Source organism: Plutella xylostella, chromosome 23 (genome assembly GCF_932276165.1).
Source record: "Plutella xylostella chromosome 23, ilPluXylo3.1, whole genome shotgun sequence".
Lineage (NCBI taxonomy): Eukaryota > Metazoa > Arthropoda > Insecta > Lepidoptera > Plutellidae > Plutella > Plutella xylostella.
In genome coordinates this window covers 3,478,471-3,502,349 of record NC_064003.1, presented here as the reverse complement: position 1 = coordinate 3,502,349, position 23,879 = coordinate 3,478,471, and the positions used below count along the sequence as shown (strand labels likewise).

Genomic DNA, 23,879 nt, shown 5'->3' with positions numbered 1-23,879 from the left:
ATTGCTGAAAATAAAGTTTAGTTATCAAACCGTTTCATTGAAAAATTACAACGCTGCCAACTAATAGAGCTAAGGAAAACTTAGGTTTACAAACCTAAATTTAACAAGTCTACCAAGTTACTTATAAGACAGGTAACAAAAAATAATTATTTGTGTAAAGTTAAAACAAAATAAATTGCCCTTCTCTTTGGCCCCGGGCGACTCGGAATAAATTATAATTTTGTTTGATGTCTTCTTAGCCGATCTACGTTTTTTACCGTGATGTTAAAAATACTAGGTATAAAGGTCTGCATGAAGGGAGAGATATCAATTTTTTATAACGATATGGTTAAATAATCTTCAAAGTAACTTTAAATACCACAGTAGTGTTCACTTCGACTAGAGGGAGCCACTGGGCCAAGGCAGAAGGTTCTGATCTGACACATATAAATTTCAGCACATTGACAATAATGGCGCGAACTTATCTCCCCCCGCGCGCCATATCTCTACTCTATGGTCCCGAATTTTCTTTATTGCCCAACTTATGAATGGCAACCCCCGCACCCGCAACCGTGTTATTTTAATTAAATATTCATATTTAAATTACGAAACGTTTATAATTTCTCCCGGACAGGGATTTTCTTCATTTCGCCCGGCAATTTTCTGTTAACTTAAGACGTTTTTCTTTGTCTAGGCGGGTTAGGAAGTTTTAAAATGAAATCTTTATTGGACCCCGTGAAGCTTATTTAACCCCCTTTTATTTTAAGTTATTCAACTAGGCATTCCAAATATTTAATGCTTACTTCACTGAGGCTGCGGCTTTCATAACTGCTTTTAGTTAGTCGACTTATTTTCAGTTCCATAAAAACTTTATGTCAAATGTTCAGGGAATCAAATCCTTTGAAGACAAAGGAACAAATTAGCAGCCTTACAAAAACTAGAGCTTTAAACTAGGTAGCACGAGCAAGCTTATCGCGCAAGCCGCTTGCCTGCGGCAAACAAAAAATAAAATAGAATAAAACAAAGTCTCGATTCTAACGCTTTCTCTTTATAAAGAGAACACAGAAAGGGCGGGACGACCACAGACAAGATCAACTGCTCCGCTAGTTTAAAAATAAGAACGATCGCCGCCAACTTTATAGGGTTGGCAGCACTGACTTTTAACAATTTGTCTCAGCGAAACCGCGGGAAAATCTTATTAAAAACTTAGCTGTAGCTCGCAAGCTCACTGTTTTATTACCTACTAAAATAAAAGGAGTAAGTAGTTAAGAAGTTTTAACGGGCACACACTTAATACAAAAAACAACTTATAAACTTAAAAAAAAAGTACTAAAATGCGGCCTTATTGCTTAAAGCAATCTCTACCAGACAACCTTTGATGGAAGAGATAATATGAACATATTTTGATATTAATTACTTGCCAATGTAAATGTAAACCTACTTATATCTTAACATCAATGCCTGAGCCCTTATTTGAATTACTTACTTATCCCGAGTGGCTGCGGTGCCGTAGCACGGACGTAGCAGTTTACATTGCCTTAATTTTCCTTCTAAATATGGAAGCAACTGTTTCTTACTCTTATCTTACTACACCATGTTATACAGATGTAGCTTAAATTTTAGAAGTGGAAAAAAGTATCATAATATTATCAGGCAAGAAAATGGCGTTGTGTAAATGGGCCTTTAGTTAGCTTTGTATGCAACAAAAACATCCAGCAACCGCAAGTACAGCTCCAATATCAGCGAACATTTCCTTAAAAAAAACAACAACCGCCCCTTTTCACCACCTAAGGGCATTTTTTCACTACGCAAAATTTAATAAGGAAAGCCTCCAATTTGCGTTGTACCAGCGCACTACTGCCTCCGGGGGCTTGTCGTTTTGAGCATATTTCGCCTGTAACCCGTTTGAATAGGGCATGTTTCGGCGTGAGAGGTGATCGTTTAGCTAAATATTGGGCGGAGAGCTCGGAACAGTGACTCTGGTATGATATCCGCAGTGAGTATTCCGAGCTCTGTGGTCGGGGTCTCGTTACACTGGTGACACCGCACATGTCTCTTAGGTGTTTCTTTTCAGGATGTGACATAATTGGTATACAGAACGATTTCGGAGGAATGGGACGTGTTTTCGCGTTGTTTCAAACAGGTCGCGGGTACTCATATGATAGTCTCCTATATAATTGTGTAAAGAATTAAAGTAGATGTCTATTGCTACTCTTACTCTATGTATAATGTGATACACATACCTCTAATCATCTGCACCTCACATTAGTACACTGATAAGCATAGTCCGTTTTCACGGAGCAACTGATCAAAGTTTCCTCTGCCTTCCTCATCCATCCTCAGGCTATCTATTTTCTATCCTCTGGTTAGCATTTGGTTGTCTGTCAAGCGAGGGAGGTCTCTTACTAATTTTGAAACTTATTCACTACGCGAGTGATACGCGAGTGTAGTCCACTACACTAAAATATCAGCACAATTCCATCGTGTTTCAATTTACAATCTCCATAATAATATCTACTCCGTAACTAGTGGTTTTCGCAGAAGTTCCACATAATTCCGCCAGACTGTGCGGCGGAGCTAACTCTGTTAGACTTTAGTTTCAGTAAAACTTGTAATAGTCATAATAAATAACTTACTAACTCATGTACATTGTACAATGATGAAGTTTGCTTTACGGTGAATTAGCGTAACACAACCGACCGACCGAAAGTTTGGCGAATTGTGTGTAGCGGTTAGGAACACCGGCTGCTTGGGAGGAAGTCTCAGGTTCGAATCTAGACAGACGGTTGAATGTTTGTATTGTATGTAAGTATCTAATATCTGAAATTATTAAATGCCGAGATTATGGCACAACGTTCCAATCTTGCAGAAAGAGTCCAATAGTAGACTATTACCGGCGATAGAAACCTACCAAGCTTTTACGAAACGAAATAATACGGTTAGGTCCTTGGAAAACATTCTAGATAATTACAATAAGATGGCACTTATCTAAAGTGACCATTTGCCGGCGTCACTCGACGGTCCCGGTTCGATTCTCGGCCAAAGTGATTTTAATTCGCATTATATTCCGACACTTGAGATTTTCCCCCAACGTTTTCCGAACGCGGAGTATTTTTTTCGCAAATTAGCTTTTAAATCATTTGGTATAATTAATTATTCTTTTGGGAGCAGGCAATGTGAAGTATTCGCTTTCCTTTTGATTGTGACCTTTATGTCTTAGTTATTTAGGATCATTTGCAGATATAAACAGCGAGGAAACATAAATTATGTCATGCTGCAGTCAAAAGAGGATGGGCAACAATATATGGGAGCTGGGACCACCCTCCAATAGCAGTAAGACTAACGTCGTTGGATAGGTCTTGTCAATAGGAATAACTTTTGCTTTGACAGCTTTGTTGTCACAGTTGTCCGTTCAGAGATATATGACTTATAAGTTCCGATACTCGTCAGTTCATCTTACTGCTATTGGAGGCTGGACCACCCTCCAATAGCAGTAAGACTAACGTCGTTGGATAGGTCTTGTCAATAGGAATAACTTTTGCTTTGATAGCTTTGTTGTCACAGTTGTCCGTTCAGAGATATATGACTTATATAAGTTCTGATACTCGTCAGTTCATCTTACTGCTATTGGAGGCTGGACCACCCTCCAATAGCAGTAAGACTGACGTCGTTGGATAGGTCTTGTCAAAAGAAATAACTTTTGCTTTGACAGCTTTGTTGTCACAGTTGTCCGTTCAGAGATATATGACTTATAAGTTCCGATACTCGTCAGTTCATCTTACTGCTATTGGAGGCTGGACCACCCTCCAATAGCAGTAAGACTAACGTCGTTGGATAGGTCTTGTCAATAGGAATAACTTTTGCTTTGACAGCTTTGTTGTCACAGTTGTCCGTTCAGAGATATATGACTTATATAAGTTCCGATACTCGTCAGTTCATCTTACTGCTATTTTAGGCTGGACAACCCTCCAATAGCAGTAAGACTAACGTCGTTAGATAGGTCATGTCAATAGGAATAACTTTTGCTTTGACAGCTTTCTTTCCACAGTTGTCCGTTCAGAGATATATGACTTATAAGTTCCGATACTCGTCAGTTCATCTTACTGCTATTGGAGGCAGAATACACCTCCACCGCTGCCTTTTTTGTTTTTTATCGTCAGTTATTGTTATCCAATATGCCCAGATCTCGTCTGATAGTGTAGGTAGTGTAATTAAAATAATAAATAATTAAAGAATCACCAGTGCTATTATTTTTCTTCTCAAGAAAATATATAATTAACCCCCTATCGTAACTTATATGTCATATATCTCTGAACGGACGACTGTGACAACAAAGCTGTCAAAGCAAAAGTCATTACTATTGACAAGACCTATCCAACGACGTTAGTCTTACTGCTATTGGAGGGTGGTCCAGCCTCCAATAGCAGTAAGATGAACTGACGAGTATCGGAACTTATAAGTCATATATCTCTGAACGGACAACTGTGACAACAAAGCTGTCATAGCAAAAGTTATTCCTATTGACAAGACCTATCCAACGATGTTAGTCTTAATGCTATTGGAGGGTGGTCCCAATCTGCCCATTGTCTTTTTGAGAATCCCTTGGAGATTTCGAGATGGGTATTTTTCACTGAGGGTATACTCATCGTGCTTATTAATGCTCTCTTGTAGGATTTTTGTTTTCCTGAACGCATCCTAAAAGTGGATTAATTTCATAATTGAAATGACTTTAGATTAGAAGTCTCATCGTTAGCAGATTATCATGATAATAATAAGTTTAGTTAACGTTTTTCAGGAAAAAAACTTTTATTAGAGTCAGTTTTGTTTGTTTATTTATACCCATGTGATTCATTTAAAATATCAGTTACAGATAATGTTTCTTCACTTAATCCTATTATTAACTGCTCACCCGATTAATTAACATGCCAATTTCACAATCGATAATCACTTTGATTATATCAACAATCATAATCATTAGATTATGCTTACAATCATAATCATTACAGTTCACTGCTCGTGGTGGTAAATCGCTGGTTTAACTAATGAGAAGTTTTCAGACCACTGATCTTTTCCTAATTATACGGGGTTGATTAAGTACATCTATTTATGTATAAAAATCAACCCTCATTTCCCTTGGACATGCCATAATTTGAGAGTGAAGTGAGATATTTCATTGTAAGTTTACGAAAATTTTAAAAACATTGTATGTACGTATTAAAAACGGTAAAAAAAACTGAAAACTTTTGTTTAGTTTTTGAGAAAAATAGATGGTAAACTGGAGGGCGATATCGGAAACTTTTTAGCCTGTAATTCCCACGGGAAACATTTTCGACGAAGCGAATATTGCGGGCGAAAATTAAGCCACCGTGAAGGCTTTAGCAGGAAGTAGAAGACTTTAGTAGTACATAATTCATAACCATAATATAAAAAATATATTTAGTATGCTAGGTTTGGACTATGAATTCTAACAACCTCTTAATTCTTGGCTTATTCCACATTCATACTCTAGCACCATAAGTCGTCAAGTTTTGTTTTTCAAACATTTATTACATTCAGATGGAATCCACTAAGACTCGGCGGTAGAAACGTTTCGGCAAATTTCATTTTATGTAAAGCAGCTTACATTAAAATAAGCAAACAGAGCTCTTACTATTCACGAAACGAAATTACATTTCGCCGGTATACCGTATACCGAATACTGTTGATACAGAATTTGATACTTTAATAATCTTGCAGGCCCGGTGTTTTGTTATTCTAATTCGATATAGCGAAACGCCTGTCCATTTTGACGTCGACGGAATTAATTTCACCGAGTGACGAGTGATTGCAGACGCGGAGTAGGAGCTACGCCTCCGGGTATGCAAGTGAGGGTGTCAAGGGAATTGAATCAAAAATATCGCTTACACGTTACAATATACTACTTGCTGTATCATTTTATCGTTTGACGATTCCACGGCTCTGATGTCTGTGAGAAACTTTTCCAAATATTAAACTTTTAAGGATATTACTTTAGGGTATCGGTAAAATTAAAATAAAAGCAATTTCAGATAATTAAGCTTAAAAAATAAGGTTTTCAGAGACTACCATTTAGGTACTTCCACCGCTAGTTACATTTAGATGTTCTGGGGCACGGATGTTCATTTAAGTATATGTACTTACATATAGATATTAAAATGCTCTCGCACGTGCAATTAGATGTAATGTAACTTTCTTTGTGAATGAATTGTGAGAAGCTCTGAGACGAAGCAGCTTCCATGTCCTATTACCGAATTGAATACTTATAACGACATTTATTTTAAAACAATTCTTACTTTATTGCACATCATTGCACACTTCCCAATGAAGACACACAACCCCTTGACCTTTAGATCTTCCAACAAACGAGACAAATAAAATTCAAATTTAGAACCGAGTGCGACTAAGCCCGTATTCTGGACAGCGCCGCTATCGCATCGCGACCGGCGACCGACGCGGCCGGAAGCGACGACCACCGACACGACAGATTTATAGCTCACATAACTCATCGCTCCGCTCGGCTCCGCTCCGCTCGCTCGGACGCTAGCTGCTGTGGTAGTAGCCACAGTTTATAGTTGTGTGTGGAAGAGCGTAGGCTGTCTGAATTTGTTAATGTTTTCGTAGGGTGTTGGTGTTTGATTTTGATTTGGTTGTGTTTTTGGTTTGAGTTTTTATGCATTAGGGAGTTTTAAACGGGTAAGATACAGATACCTACTGAAAAGTTGCTTAGATCTGACCGGCCTAAGGCCGAGAAAATTTAAGGCAATTTAATGCCCATTTTCTTTCTGTAACGACCAAGTAACTAATAAAAACTTAAAACAAGCCACGTCAACAACAAATTTAATGCCATCATGTATTGTACCTACCTAACAACACATAGGTACATCAAAAAAATACACGAGTCAAGCAAAGGGCGTTAAAAAGCAGCCCCACCTAATTTGGTACACAATTTCTCTCGTATCTCGCAACACCACCGCACGCCGCACGGGCGAGGGGGGGTGAGGCCGGGCGAGCGGGGGATGGAGGGGGGGGACTGCCTCCATATTTCCCTCGCCCGCACCCGTCGCCGTAAATTCTTGGCGAAATTAAGATTTAGAATTTAGCCGCCGGTGAGTAATGGTGGAAGCGGCGTCCTGCGACCAACACATTGTCAAGGTTAGGATAGTGTGGTCGGCGCATTAATCATTGGGCTGCTGAAGTTTTTCTTTTGCGATAGGAATTTGTGATCAGCGTGGAAAGTCTGAGGGTAGTAATAATATAAGTGTAGCTTTCGCCGCGAAGGATTCTTTAAAGTATTTCCTGTCAATTCCCGCGTAGTTAAATAATTTTCTTTCATTCGACGCTTTTTATTATTTTATGTTACATTTAAATTTCAGGTCCATTGGTCTACTTATCTGGTCTGTGCATTGATAAATCAGTAGTCGGTCAGTCACCCTTACCTTTTACATCTACTTAACTTACTTACCCTTTCTGCAACTGCCTGTATATGTAGGTACTGTACAAATTGCTTGCGTAATTTTTAACCCCCTATAGTTTTTGTACCTATGTTATTTTACCATTTTATTTTAGAAAGAAATCTATTGAAAATTTAGGTAGCTTACTTACACTGATTAATAAAAAAGATGAACTAGGTAATTCATTTCTAATAAAAGCATCGCACATCCAATATCTAAAACAAAACAAAACTAGACGTTCCGGTATCCAATGTAATCTAGGCGAGCACGTTACGCATTGCGCAAAACAATCTCATCACCTATTAATTTAGCGACCCACTACTACCAACTTGCAAGAACGAAAGTCGTGTGACGTCACAATGATGATGCGAGCAACCCCTTGCCAACTAGCGATGGAGCTCGGGCAAAGTTTAGCGATCGATATAATCTAATCGCGATAATTTGCCCGCTGATTATGACGGCAACTTTTTGTGGCAAATTAGTTTCAGAATTGTATCTGACACGGGCTTAGTCGGGGTAAACACGCTACGGTAGATTTGCTCGCCCGCTATTCGTGGGGACTGAACGATTGTAATGCGATAGTGAATTCTTTGTAGGTACATTTATGCCTGAAACAACTTATTCGAAAACTTGTCTGACGCAGGAATAGAACCTTACACCACATTGACATTCTTCTTCATAACGTGTCGGTTCAAACACTAGAGTTGAACTATAGTATTATAGTGTTTGTCACCGTAGTGAAAGAATAAGCTAGACTTATACGTATTGTATATCACTTATAGTACCCCAGACATATAGACGTATAACTGTACCATTCTTCTTCTCCCTAGCCTTCTCTTTATTTAGGGTAAAGTTTAATACTAACACCATTGAAAAAAATCATAACCCGATTATTAACAACAAACTATCTCCCTCCCCAGAGCCTAGAAGAGCGGGAAAAGCGCCACTCCTCCCACAAGGAGCAGCTATCCCGCGAGCAGAGGTACCTGCGGCGGCGGCTGGCGCAGCTGCGCGCCTCGCCCGCGCCCCCCGCGCGCCCCCCGCTGCCGCACACGCGCGCCGACTCGCTCAGCAGCCTCGAGTCCTCGTCGGGGGTTTCTACCGCTGATCGTTCGCCCTCCTCCGTGTCTGAAAGCGGTGAGTGAGTGGGACCAGACGTGGAGACGCCATCTTTTGTGTGTGAACTTCTTACAGGCAAAAGAGAGGGCATAGGTATATGGAGGACCGTTTGCCGTCCTCCGTGTCTGAAAGCGGTGAGTGAATGGGATCAGACGTGGGGACGCCATCTTGTGTGTGCTTTTGTCAATTTATAAGCAAAACAGAGGGTTTAGAGAACATCTGCAAAGGGCATAGGTATATAAAAGACCGCTTGCTTCCTCCGTCTCTGAAATTGGTGAGTGCAGGGGGATGAATGGGTCCAGATGTTAGAGAGTCCGCCATCTTGTGGTGCAAGTGAACTCAAAAGGCATGGAAGGTTTAAGGGCGGTGATTTAGGATGGAATGACCATAGAAAAGAGCACTCCCGTTCTGTTTTTCCCGGATACATAAAACCTGATGATGACAATCTGATCAAACAGTTACATAGCTTACAAATACTTTGCTCGCATCCTTCCTCTGGGTGCAAGTATAATGCGCTCGACAGTAACCATCGCATTTGCAGTTCGCAGTGGTCTAAGATCCATTTCCCTGCCTATTAATATTCAAAAGCGTTCGTGCTAAAACATACTAGGTACAAGTTCAAATTAAAAACGGGGTGGTCAGCTGAATGCGAGTTGCGACTGCGGCCGCGGCCACGGCTCCCGGGGCGAGCCTATATTGTTACCTTTTATTTATGCATTAACTTTAGCAATTTAGCTGTCAGCGGCACACTTATTCAGGAGCTCCATAAATCGCTAATCCATTGTTCGCCGGCGGTTTTGTGCCGCCCGAAAAACTTTCCCTTTCCGCTGCCCGCTCCTTTTTTATGGCGCTTTTTATTTTGATATGGAAAACGGGATCACAGTTAGTGGACTTATTGGGCGTATAAATAGTTGACGACGGCGATTAACCGACTCATTAGGTAAGTTTATCGCGCCCGCTCCCGCGCACACTTCGCCATCAAAAGCGATTTATGATAATCCGTGTCTCCGCTGCCGGCCGTGTCGTTTGCATGGAGATGCGGGATCTATAAACGTAAATATTTTCGCGGTACGTTTAAGCGAAATAAAACAGTAGGGAATTTAAATGAGCGCAGACAGAAATCGTATGTCATTTGCAAGAGACGGGCGGACGTAAAAAGAGATAGATACCCGCCAAGTTTTTATGGTACCTTTTTATTTGGGAGTTTCGACGAGCGCTCGACGCTCGCGTGCAAAATGAATGTGCATCGACGTGCGGGGGGCGGGGGGCGCGGGGGGCGGCGGGATCAGGCTAGCCCTTGTTCATTAAGAGCCGGCGGTACTCGGAATCGCATTACGTTAATCGTGTTCTGTGTATCGATGCGATGCGCCAAAACACCGCGCCGTGCCTTTATTCAATTTTCACAGCGTCCGGCAGCAACTATTTTTTTTAAATTGCGTAACGTGGGTCGGCCCGGCTCTGTAAATACGCGGAGTGGAGTGCGGTATTGATCCCGTGTCGGTCTCGCACTACGCGCACAACTCGCACTACTCGTCGATCGTCAAGTGGAGCCGGAATATCGATATCTCGAATATTGTTTTCGATATTTTCCTCCACTCGACTCTGTAATGCGCTTGCATTTCGTATGCTAAGTTATACGGCGCGGGTTTGTGTAGGAAATGAACTTGTCAGGCCGTCGCACGCGAACTAGCAATGTTTAGGTTGAGAACATTAAATTCTTTAACACGACCGTATAAAAACGTATCAACTTATATATTAAAACGCCACGGCAAACAAACGTATATCATTCACGTGTTATACCGTTAGCGAAAGACGACGCAACAATTTTCTCAACCCGTGCAACGGCGTACAATTTTTCAATAAGCGGCAAAAGGCATATTTCGCCGTACGATTATCGATGTGTAGCGAAGCCCTAGGGCTCCAGGGCGTCATTAGTGGTGGTGATTTACGAGAGGCGCCGCAGCGGGCTTATCGGGGGCCTCTCGCCACCTACCCGTTTATTAATTACGCCTCTAATGCGCAATGACCGACCGGCGACGATTATGGCCGCCGACGCCGTTTGAGGGTTAAGTTTTACGTGTATTTGTTGGTTTCGGAAAATCGGTGGGCAGGTTTTCTTTTTTCAAATTACTTGTAACATGAAAAGCAGTTCTGCAACATTAACGCCTCGTCATCGGAAAGGTTGGAACGAGTTTTATAAGGGTTAGGATTGTACCGGCATCTAGCGCTTTTTGTAGTAATATAATAAGTTAGTTGAAGCATCAGAAACAAAATGTTTGAGTTGCCCATTTACGAGAACCTAGAAGATAAATTTTAAGTTAGATACAACTTAGGACATACAAACAGTTTAAAATCCTATATAGGTAACGTGAATTTCTTTGCTTTCTTACCTAGGTTATATCAGAGTAAGTTATACCTATCTAAAATACGAATTCCAGATTTCAAAAACGGAATAGAGAACAGTACCTTCAGTCCTCTATACCTATGCAAGTTCAGCTCTAGCTATAGACGGACGGGACCAAACACGGGTCCGTCTAAAAAGCATTCCACTCGCAGCGTATGCCAGCATTTCTAGTGCCGTTTGTGCTCGGCAGTGTGTATAGCATTTGTGTCGAAATGGAACACATTCCTTCGGGCCAGTTCGGTTCAGTTACACTGGCTGGCTGGAAATGGAAACTGACAGTCGAGGAGTGTTATGTTCTGTTTTTGAAATTGTATTCGGATTCGGAAAACGGTTTGATAATGATTTTATTCTACGATATTTCATTTTTACTATAAACTTATACAGTTAGGTTTAGCTTAGGTAATATAATATTACTATTATGTTTTGATAGTGGTTGCCTCAAGCAGATTAAAAAGCTCTTCAAGAGAGTTGCATATTCAATTAATGATTATTTTACTAATAATGAAAGAAAATTACAATTGCCTTTACCGTGTCGTTTTAAAGAATTATGATTGTGTTCAGCTAATTAAGGCAATATCACTCAAGTAAGATGTGGCTATAAACATGAGTATTTGACCATTTCTGTACACAAGTATATCCTCGGTATAACAATAAAACATGATCCAAGAAACAAAACCCGCAATAAACCCTGAAAATGCCTATTACTTGCTAAAAGCTACCATTACTTGTGTCTTGGTCAGAGTAGTATGAACCTTGGCACCGCGATATAAGATCGGTATAGGCTTGGGTAAGTTGCCGACTTTGAAAGCTTAAGCCCTGTCGTCCAGATTTCAGCACTGGTCTGTATTGGCAGCGGCGGCGCAGTTTGTTCAGGAATACCCACTGAGTTTCAAACGATAGATCGTATCGTACCGTCTATTTGAGAAGAAAGACCAACAACCGATGTTCGATTGAAGTCAGCGAAGATTTTTTATTAATACTTGTGGGTAGGTATTGTATTTTGTCTAATTTGGTTCGGTTGTTTTAGTTTAGCTCGCGGATTCGAGTTGTGCGTTTGTTCTTGCGTTATCGCGATCAGATTCATTAGTAATTCGAGATACTTACGTGGGTTTTGTGATAAAATAACGCTACCAGCGGATAGGCATTAAATTAATGAGTGATCCCCGCATAATTGAAGGTATGTATGTATGTATTTAAGTATATGTAATTTATATATGATTTTAAACAATCAAAAAGTTATAAAAGTGATGTTACTTATGGAATCACATAAGTAGTAGATATTTCCATAGGATCATTATGACGATGGTATTCATGCTGTTAGTGGCAATGCCATTGCCTAATGTCTATTAGTTTAGACACACGCCTGCAAAGTCGTATGGCCGAGAATGGCCCGTACCACTGCGTCTCATTACTCATGTATTACCCTTTTAACGGACCAGGGTCCTGATGCAATATTGAGCAGCGAACCTGCATATACTACTAGACCACCATTCGGTTTAAACATCCACGTAGGAGAAGTAAAGTAAACAAAATGCTTGTTATTTGTCTGTTTTTTTCTGTTGTTGTAAATTGGCGTTAAAATTCCCGGCAAAGGTTTGGTTTAAAAAAAAGTGTCCTTCGTTACTTACAAAACGGCTAGTTGTATTCTTAAAAGTCACTGTCGGAATAGATAAGTACTTTTCCACCATTAGGAGCCGTGGTTACCTACACAAAGTCCATTATAATAAACCCTTCTTTACATAAGCGACGTTGGCAACTCCAAACCATACAGGCCATGCTTATTAAGAAAACTACTAGGGTTGTTTACATTAAACTTGGCAAGCAAATGTCAAGGGACCCAGCTAAGCTGGTCGTGTCATACTAGTAACTGGAGGCTTCCAACTTTAATTGGACTGGGACGAGAGCGCGTGTGTATTTTATTAATATTGTGGACCACTCCAATCGCTGGTAGCTCAGTTGGGGAATGGGCTTCGAAGGAAGACCCAACTTCGATCCCAGCTCACTGCGTATTTGTTAAAAACACGATCTTGTTATCTGCAGATGCAAGGTTGCAGAATAGAGACTATGACATGAAATATTAAGACAAATGGAACAAAACTTGTTATGACTGTTATGTGTTATTTGTATATTTTTAACTCGAACAAAAGAATAAAGCATAAAAGCTAATAAAGCACTTTGGCTTTAAATATATTATCGACCAGTCCACTACGGCCTCAGCTGATTGCCTGGTGACTGACAGTGTGTGTTTACTAGACCACTGACCTTAAACATGGCGGGTACATAAGTATAGTATATGTCAAAGGTGTTCGCCATGCAATTGTTCGATTAAAGCTAATGTCGGTACACTGAGTTGGCATGGAATCTAAATTGTAGGGGAATGGAAAAAAATCATTAATTTCCTACTATGGTCACTTCAGCAATTTACTGAAACTGAAACTATATAACTACGCAATGCTGCTAGTATACGTCATTAGACGATGAAATTAGATGCTGTCAAAATATATATTATACTTACGTACTATTTTCAACAAACTAGTAGACTGAATTTCATGAGCAGCCATTGCCGTTGCCACACTAGACAGAGGTACGTTCGAAAACAATGTTTCTTCCAAACGCACGCCATAGACGCGGTAGAGCAATGCATCAACATCGTTAGAGGGCAGCGCTGTTACGTCATTACTGCCCTGGGACGAGTCGTCCGGAAATTTATTGCGTCGAGAAACAAAGAAACGTTAAATTATTGGCTCCAGCTGATTTACTGGCGTTGGCGCGACCGAACCCGATAGTATTTTGGTCAGATGCTTTTAATGGCGGAATTGTGACCGTTGTCTATAGTTTTGCGCGGGAAACTATCAGCTGGTTTGCTCTTTTTATGCAATAGAGAGTTTGCTACCAGCCAGCCTGTTTAAATAAATAACCGAGTTGGGTCGCGATGTAATAAGCAATGTCTTTGGTTGAATGAGGGTTGAATCATGGTCGAATGTGTGTACCACACTGCAACTATCCCTATCATAACGCCATAACATTTAATAGTTTTTTAACCGACTTAAAAAAACGTATGTATTTTTAAATAGGTGCCAGTAAACTTACTAGTGCAATGGCGCTGAAATTACCTACTTACTGAAAAAAATGCGCTTATCTTAGCGATGGATAATGTATAAAGTTTTTACAACTCCCTGTATTCGCGTTTTTCCAAATCACAAAAGAGGGTTGAAAGTTGATTCCTCAGGTGAATGTGAAGGAGATAAAACTTTTGTGCAAAGTTGAGCGGGAATTTAAGGAAAAATGGCCCATATTTTCGCTAGTTTACTGTGACTTTACTTTAGTGCCGATCAAGTGGCGCAAAGTTCACAAATTTTGGGAACTGTGTCGAAATGGATACCTACCTGTGTAAGCTTTCGTTCATTGCAAGTACCTAGAACAGAACTTAACACTATAGGTAGGTACCTATATAAAATTAACAGTAGCAAGGTAAGTAGGTGATAAGGTGATTATTTATTACCTACTAACCTAGGTACCTACCGTTAATTTTATAAGAGATTAGTACTCAAAGAAAAACATTATTTTCCATTAAACGCTGAAAAAATGCGTCTGAAAAAGACTGTCAATTTGAAAATGCGATGTTCGTAGCTTTCCACAGGGGCTGGTTATTGAATTAGGAATTTATCTCGATGAATTATGTGTGAAGGGAAGAGTATAAAGAGACGCCGAATACTCCGTTTTTCCTTATAGAATTGATTCAACTTTAAAAAAGACATCTTGTATTTTAAAAGTACATTATATAAGTACCTGAGTTTTACCTAAATAACACTTACGTATGTTATTTATCTAGTGCTGTTACATAGGTCTCGGGCATGTGTCGGGCCAGTTTACCGACAGGGATATATTTATTTTAGTGGACAAATACATACTTACCTAGATTTTCAGGATTTTAAACGTACTTACAAGTTAAATGTACCTACTTACAAATTTTATGAAATATTTAGTGTTCGTTTTAAACACGGCACTTAGTTTAGTAAAACACGGCTTTTAATAGATACATATTACATTATTCAAGTCCGGTGCGGTTCGCAAAGCGGATTTAAAATGTTAATAACTGCTGTACAAACGAAAAGTTTAAATGTGCCAGCTGCACTTTGGCTTTATTACATGAATAATGAAGCGAGCTGATTTCAGCTTTAAATTTTACTTATCGTCAGCATAATAGCACTACCTAGCTCGTATAATTTCACATTCAGCGTTCCGTGAAAAGTTTTGAGCGAACCGATTAAATATAATCTTGCGGAAAGTTGTGCAGTTTGATGAGTACATTGGTCATGATTATGGTTTATGTTTCCAGGAGAATTTATAATTTTACATTTGTACTTTTATTCTGAGATTTTAATGCTTAGTTTTATCTTAACCATTACTTAAACAGTTAGCTTATATCTGTCTTATTTATGTCTACCTAGGTCATTTCTAAATTTTATCATTTTTAAGAAGGTTATAAATATCTAAAAGTTCACTTAATCTAACATTTGACCTATTCATAGGATGTTATACGTAATCTATGTATTACCTACGGGGATAGGGAACAGTTGGAAGAGGAAATTAGACCTTGTTCCCTGGAAATTGGGTTATAAATGCGTATAACGGGGAGCATCGTTCGTACGTTGTAACGCAGTGCAGGAAATTGAAGCGAGCAATAAAAACATACAGATTGCGAATCCAATGATTGTTGTGAGCGTTCTACGTTAAAACGGTTTTTGTTTCTTCTTCGGATTGAGCAAACAAATACGATTTATTACCTTTTCACTGTACCTACCTGCTAATGCTGTGTTTACTTTTGTATTAATGAATGCTGGCTGCGTTCGCACCGGCGATGTGCGAAAAGCTTAGCTATGGATTTGTTGTTTAGCCCGTAAATTTTAGAATAATAAAATTCTGCACTTTTTAATGTCCACAGATTTTCAATCCCTTAAAAATGTCCCAACTCTAGAGAGAGTTACTGATGAGACTGTAGAGACAGTCCCCGCTTACAGGTCCGTTATCGACATAGATAAACGTCACTTTATCAATTTTCCTTAAATACGCGCATTAAACGAGTATATCGACGTCGATAATAGACCCGTGCTACGGGCACTGACCAGGGTGCAATTTTCACTCACATGACATTCACTGACTCACGAAATGTATCTCGAAATTTAAATGAAATATTGTATGTAACCTCTAGATTATAATAATATGTTGAGTGTTGAGATTATGCAAGGTGTTCAGGACCTGTTTATTAAACCCCTCTCTCTCTCTCTCTCCACAGACGAGGTGGACGTGATAGGCTACACGTCGAACCAGAGCGACAGCGAGTCGCTGGTGTCGGGGCGCAGCGGCAGCGGCGACAGCGGCCTGGGCGTGCGAGCCGTGCGCCGCCGCCGCGCGCCCACAGACACCACGCTGCTCGTCTAGGTACGTGACTATAGTATCTCATCTCATGGCTACACTACACGTCCGCGGATACATCCGCCGACGGCCGCACAAGCATCCGCAAATGGAACACCACCAACGAAGAAGTAGAAAAGAAGACGATGTAGAATGCTTTCGCATTCGCAGTTCCTCGCTGACGGACGCGACTTCGGAAGTGGTCGGGGCGCCGGATGCTCGTGGTTGAGCTGTTTTTTGCGTACCCGAAAAACCTACAACAAATGGATCAGGAGGGTTACTCTATATAACGAAAAACTAAGTTTCGGAGCGCTACTGGGCGAGCCACGACTCTATCTCGTTGTATTATAAATAAATAAATAAATAAGTATTAAAAGTGCCGATTGCACAAAAGTTCTCTCTCGTTCGTTCGTTTTTCGTCAGTATAGAGTAACCCTTCAGTGACTTCATACAAGTTACCTTTTCTACACTTCACTTTTCGACGTTCGCGAATTGAATAACAAATCTTGTGTGCCTGAATAATCCTGTTATAGTGCCACAAACTTATCTGTTCCGGTGAGAGCGAACTAAATTGGTCCATATAATCTATGTCATGTCTATATGAAATTCATTAGTAAGTAATGAGGTATGGACCAATTTAGTTCGCTCTCACCGGAACAGATAAGTTTGTGGCACTATAAAAGATAAACATTAACAGAAACTTAGATTATTTCTTTTCTATCTTCAAATTAACCCTCTTTTACCTGTATACTGTACTAATTTGTATTTATTTCTTCTTTTCAGAAGACTGTGCGTGCACGGCCGGCGCATGGGGGTGTAGCGCGAAAACTGTAGAACATTTTGTTGATATATGTACTAAGGCAAATGTTGTTTCTTGTGACTGGTGATACCTAACTATTCTTCGGTGAACGTTCTTAGTAGTGTCGAGATCGCTGTAGAGGCTGACGGGACCTCGCCGGGATCCCGCGGGAACTGGGAACTCCGGGATTAGAGAACTCCGGGATTCGGGAACTCCGGGATCCGGGAAACACCGCGGGCCGCCGAATGCGCTCCGCCACTAAAGTAATGCCCTTTTGTCAAGTGTCTGGGTGATGTCGGAAATTGTATTGTAATATTTTTTGTATTGGCTAATTTATTCGGTAAAAGTACATTGGTTTTCTTCTGATGACCTGCATTTGTTTAAAATATTTTTTATTATTTTTGTAATGTTCTGGTATTTTTTTTATAAAATTTGTAAGTACAATTTCCAACTGAGCCGGGAAACTATTATTTTATTCGATCACCGCCGACAGACCAACACATTACACTAAAACTCCAATTTTACCATCTCTGAGTACAAAATTGCCAAAAAATATATTCAAAGATTATTTTTCCTTTTTCTTACTTATTTATTTAAAAAAAACAACTGACATGCTAATAAATCAATCTTTTCTACCTGCATCTTAACTTTCAACTCTTACTTTTTTGTCTTTTCATTCCCTTCACTATGTTATGAACAAAAAAAGCTTGTAAAAAAGATTATTTTCTGTATAACAGATTCTATATTTTTTATTATACTTTTACTTTAAGAAATCTTTATTATTCAATATTAATTTAGTGCTAATATATTTTCCTCCAAAGAAGAATTAACATAATATATTTCATGTCATATATTATGTGAAACGATCGACAAAATGGCCCCTACATTAATGTTCATTTATTTAATCATATTTTTATTTTATCCCCTGACTCACTATAATGGACTATAGAATGTACGGTAAATGGGAAGCGTTCTAGAAAACTCTAGTAGGTACTTATTGTTATCATTTTTCACAAAAGTTGCTATTTCTAGCTCATGTTGTATAGATAAATATCAATTTTATATCTGTATATATAATTATTTTGTTGTATAAATTAATCAAATAGAGTTAGATCTGTAATTTTATTTGGTGTGTTCTGAATGCTGTTGCGTCAGAATCACTTTTTAATTACTTTTTTTTTATATTCGCAAGGGTTTATAAGAGCGAAACCCACCAAAAAATTCATTAAACATTAATTTAAGTTTTATTCTTCAGTCCGTCAAATTAACTTATTGTAACTTATTTTCGGCTATGATCCTTAAAAAAAACTGTAATTTTGAGCTTTTGTTGTAAATCAATTAATTTTACAGCAAACATTTTATTCCACATAACAGGCCGCTTAATTCCACGGAATTATTTTCTTATACAAATTATCAACATCACCAACTAACTTTTGTATTCTTAAGTATTAATTTGAATATTAATGATCTCACGTCTTTGTCACACAGCACCAATGTAGTAATTTGTCATTCGTGTAATTGGTCCTTTTATATTCCTCTATTTATTCGCATATTTTTCTAAAAAAATATTATTTATTCATATAGAATTTATCATATAGAGTAGTTTTGAACGACCAATCAGAATTTAGCGATTTTGTCTGGACGAATCAGAGCGATCATGCTCGACATTCAAAACTAGTCTAGATTTTTAATAAATTTGCAAGTCCAATGACATGATTACTCTATTGGAAAATTTATTCATGTGGACACTCATTTTACCAAAAATATAATAAATATAATGTACCTATGGAAAGGAAAGTCGGACAATATCGCGACGTGCACAGTCGTCGCGACACCTCTCTAGACAAATACAACTAGTTGAGTACAGACAGATATATTTTTGTTACAACTACTATTGTATCTTTATTAAAAATAAAGAAATTGAAATTTTGTACAATTACGCAGTTCATTTCTAAAGATACTAGGCTTTTCATTGGTTGAAGTACTTTCCACCTATGTTATTGGATCAAATTCGTGTACAGTGCCGCCAACTAAACCGACCCTCTGACGCACAATCACTTTTTATAAGTCAGCTGTCAGGAGGTCAGTCAAGTTTGCGTCACTATAGTTGAGTTGCCATTATCATCTTTATGTGGTGTCCCAATTTACTCATCTTGTTAAGTTCGAATGCACCTTGTATCATCCGCTATGACATTTTCCTTTCTGGCCACACTGAATGTCACATAATTTAAAGTTTGCATTACTGTATGTTTTAGGTACGGATGTAAGGATAGTTTTTATGTATCATTTTTGTAAATGTAATAATTGTTTTAGAAATGACAGTCTGATCTCTTATGGTAATAAATGCGTGTGTTAGGTTGTTGTAACCAAGTGTTGTCAGCAGTGGCGCCATCGGTGTACTAAACGTACAACTGAAGACTGAACTAACTCGCGAACCAGCTTATTTGTAAATACTACTTTGTTAAGCAAAATAGTTATAAGTTTTCTTTACCTTTTCTCACTCGTGTAAATAAGTAAGCTGGTTTGTACAAAATAAAATCTTTTTGTTATGTACTCGATGGTTGCCACCGGTCTGAGTTACATTCACTTCTGTTTTAGACTGTACAATGGCTGGAATTATTGAAAAAAAACTTCTTAGTTTTATTGAGTTACGGTCATACAATCATAGAACCACAAACATATCTTCATTAATTCAGTTCAAACGATATTCACAAACGCCTCCCTACAACACATCAGTTGCTTTAAATCTGGACATTTAAAAAAACAGACCTCATTCCTGCTGTTTCCAAATTCGAATATTTGCTCACATCTGTCCCCTTCTATTTGATATAAATGAATATTGGATTCTATCGTTTAATAATTAATTGTAGTAGGTATTGAAAATGTATAGCGATTTTAAAGTCATAATTATTTGCGAGAGAGCTAGGCGGCTACCTACGGGACGCTTTAAGAGTACAAATTCTGTGTAAGCCCCTACTTGAGTGTTAATGGTAAATGTTAATTTTAAACTCGAAACAGGGAGAATTTTAATAAAATTAGTGCGCGTTAAGCGGCGGCGGAGATCCGGTCATCTGCCTTTGATGTTGTCTCTTCCTTATCAGACTATCCTATCGCTACAGTGAGCCTCGGTTGCGACTCTTCGAATCACACGATTCAACCTTACTATGTATCATAATCTAAGACCGCGCCCCATTCGCAGTCTTCAGGCAGACATGGCTCCACAAGCGAAGTAGCGCAATATGCAGGAAATTATTTTACAGAAAAGCAGGCAAGGAAGACTGAGGGTGAGGACGCAAAAACTAGAAAATTGTCAATGTTAGTTAGAATTTACATTTGTCACTGTAACGATAGGGTATTAGAACCATACGTGGCACTGTATGCGCGTAACATTAGATAAGAAATGTGTCATTAGAAATGAAATTGTTATTGCAATAAACTTTTCTCTGCGCAGCTCTGCAATGGCATCACAGATTTCGGTCCTAAGCTCCTAAAACTGAAAAAAAAACTAGCAAAATTCTAAATTCAAACAACGGTTTTCCGAGTTTAGAACCAACCAAATATCAACTTTGTCAGAAACAAAATTTAGTCCGGGCATTGTAAAAATTAAAATGTAAATATTGAAGCCAAAATTTTTATATAAAATTAGATATTTCATATTTTGGACCAAGTTGAGTGCCGTCTGTGTCGCCATTTTGGAGTTTCGCCTATTTTAATGACGTCACGGTCAAAAACGCGGGAACAGAACACCGAATTTAAAAGGAAAATAAAATCAGCCAGTATTTTTCGGAACTGCATTAAAGCATAGACAACCGTTTACGCGTTTTTAATCATGGGTGAAATGAAAAAGCTGTACATAACAGCATGTGACGTCACGCATCGTGCGTAAGCGTGTCGTTGTCGAGTGTAGTGACGAATGATAGAATACCAATAACTAAATGCTTAGTGACCGAAGCATTGTTCTATGTAATAACGAATTGTGGCACATATAATTTACTATATGTAAAAAGTTATAGAACTAATTTAATAAAATTATAAATAAAACTTCTGTGTATCATTTTTATCCTTGATAACATTCATAATCTACAGAATATATATATAAAGATAATGGGATTTAATCAGATTTTAGTAGTAGACGACCGAAAAGCGTAGTGGTTAGTGACCCTGACTACTGAGCCGAAGGTTCCGGGTTCGATTCCCGGCTGGGGCAGATATTTGTTTAAACACAGATATTTGTTCTCGGGTCTTGGATGTGCCCGTAAAATGGCAATAGGCCCGCCCCCTATTACATTGGGACTAACATAACACTATGGCGAAAAGTGGGTGCAGCAATGCACCTCTGCCTACCCCGCAAGGGAGTACATTAGTACAAGGCGTGAGTGCGTGTGTGTGTGTGCGACTATGTCGGTGTAGCGTAGCAGATGTCTACCTACGATGATACGCAAGATGCCGTAGTAGGTAGGTTAAAGATTGAAATAAAATACATGTGAATTTAATTCATACTGTATATTGATCCTAAGTATAATCTACTCGACTGGTGGTCCGCCAGCGAACCAGGCAACTGTGCACAATCACCTTTATTGCGTTTCTTCTACCATCAGACAAAATATCTAAATTCGACATAGTTAATATTTACCAATCACAATCAAAAATTTAATGACCGATATTCACTTATTTTATTATCTTTATCATCATCAGCCCATCACCCCCTGCGCGTTGGTCCATAGTGCCAAAGGGCTTATTCACTTTATGCGAGTTAGTCGATATTATATCTACATATTTGTCTAATAGTAAAAGAAAACTATGGGAAAATTGAGAAACATGTCCTAATGTTTTGGCTGTTCAATATGCTAGATATTTACAATTTAGGAACAAATTATAATTAGGTATGTATTTAGTAATGTAGACATGTCTATTTGGAATATGGGGTAGAATGAGTGAGCCCAATCATAAAGCGCCCAACACACTGAGCCCACCGGGCCGCCGGCCTAAAAAATATTTGGGAGTTAGTGATTGCCACGACTATATATGGTTAGGTAAGTGTCGCCGGGCAGGTCAACCGTACGCAAGACATGTCGTGTGAACGCCTGTCATACAATACATGAAACGATACGGGGCGCAATTAAGACTTGACAAAAGTTTTGCAATGCGCTCACTCACATCGCGCTGCCTCAAGAGCGACCGCGACGGAGAACTTTTGTCTCGTCTTAATTGCGCCCCGTGCTAGTCCTTCTGCGCGGTGGCCCGACGGGATCGGTGTACCTATAGTGCGCTAAATGGCCTATTTTTACGCATAGCGAAATGCGGGCGACTTGAGTCGAACTAGTCGCCTTGTGACTACCCTTCGCGCGATTACAATAATGAGCACTGAGTATTTGCAACCCCTCTTTTTGTTTCAATGATATGACTAATACGAGTAGGTGGCTCTACATCCTTTGATAAACAATAACATCACATCCAACATACATGTATAAGTACAATTTAGAATATGGCTATCCAATTAGAAAAGTAAAACAGTTTACTGATGTCGATTCTGAACTGCACAAATTCAAATTTCAGAGCTGTTAAAAGTCAAAACTTTAAATAGTTTTTTGACTTTTAATTGTTTAAAGTTTGACTCTATGGATGTTTCCATAAGTCTCACTTTCCACTGGAAAAATGAATACTTTGACATCGCTATATCTAAATGTTGTGCCTTCGACATCGACATCATTAACCGCTTTATAAAATAGGTAACAGTTAGATCATTTGAAAGCAATTGGTCCAAAGGAACTTACGATGTATATCTTTTATGATTTCTAATAATACAATGGCACTGAAAATCTGAGCTTTTTGATATTCTGAAATTCACGTAAACACTCCGATTATTAATTTACACAATTGAAATGTTAAGACTCATTTGTTTTAAACTTTCAAACCATAAAATAGTTATCTTGTTACAATAACTTTAGGTTCTATATCCAACGTGGCAAAATTCTGCTCTCCTTTCCGAGCTGTTCACACAGACCGTAGGTATGTTCTAAAAGGTTATACTCGTATCTAGCATTTTTTTTAATGAGACAATTGAGTTAATGAAAACAAAATACATAAAATTCGATAAAAGTCCAATTCATAAATTCGAGTTTATCTCTTAAATAAATATAATTAAGTAACACTCATTATAATATAATTAATTTCCAATATACATGTCACAACATCGTATTATAAATATTTTATTAGTTAAAATTCGTTTCAAGCTCGTATGACGAAATGATGAGAATGATATAAGTAATTATGATGAGCCGCGGTGGCCTAGCGGATAAGATCTCGGCTCTCATTCGAGCGGCCGAGAGTTCAAACCTTGACATGTACCAATGAATCCTTTAGAAATATAATGAATTTAAGTACAATTATACCACATGTTTTTCCGATGAAGGAAAACAAATCTTGGCTTGGCAAACCCAGATCTGTGAACAAAATGGTCCAAGCATACAACCCCAAATTTCCTTATAGGACCTTAGACCTTATGCGATTTGCACAAAGGTTTCATTCTAGATAGCCAGGTGCAAGGCCCTTATAAAATGAGAAAGTATACAATGTTAAAGGCTATAACAATACGATTAATTATTAATATCCGAAACTAACATCAAAACATAATAAACTACTTACTTAATTAAAACTGTTAGCAAAAGCAATAACGGGACATAGAGTATATCTT

The 23,879-nt window shown here is 38.7% G+C and overlaps 1 protein-coding gene across 3 annotated transcripts in view; it reads left to right on the top strand.

Annotated features, from left to right (window-relative positions):
- The window catches only part of LOC105383554 (max dimerization protein 1), a 187,619-nt gene extending 166,393 nt beyond the window's left edge, over nt 1-21,226 (top strand). For 2 of the 3 annotated variants that reach the window (XM_048629421.1, XM_048629418.1), the window contains exons 5-7: nt 8,369-8,585; nt 16,268-16,413; nt 17,170-21,226. In XM_048629421.1, the coding sequence (XP_048485378.1) occupies nt 8,369-8,585; nt 16,268-16,413 (363 nt within the window). In that variant the 3' untranslated portion in view covers nt 17,170-21,226. Of the gene's footprint in view, nt 1-8,368; nt 8,586-16,267; nt 16,418-17,169 lie in introns of all 3 variants that reach the window. The other variant, XM_048629420.1, reaches the window with a different exon arrangement.
- The last annotated feature ends 2,653 nt before the right edge of the window (nt 21,227-23,879 follow it).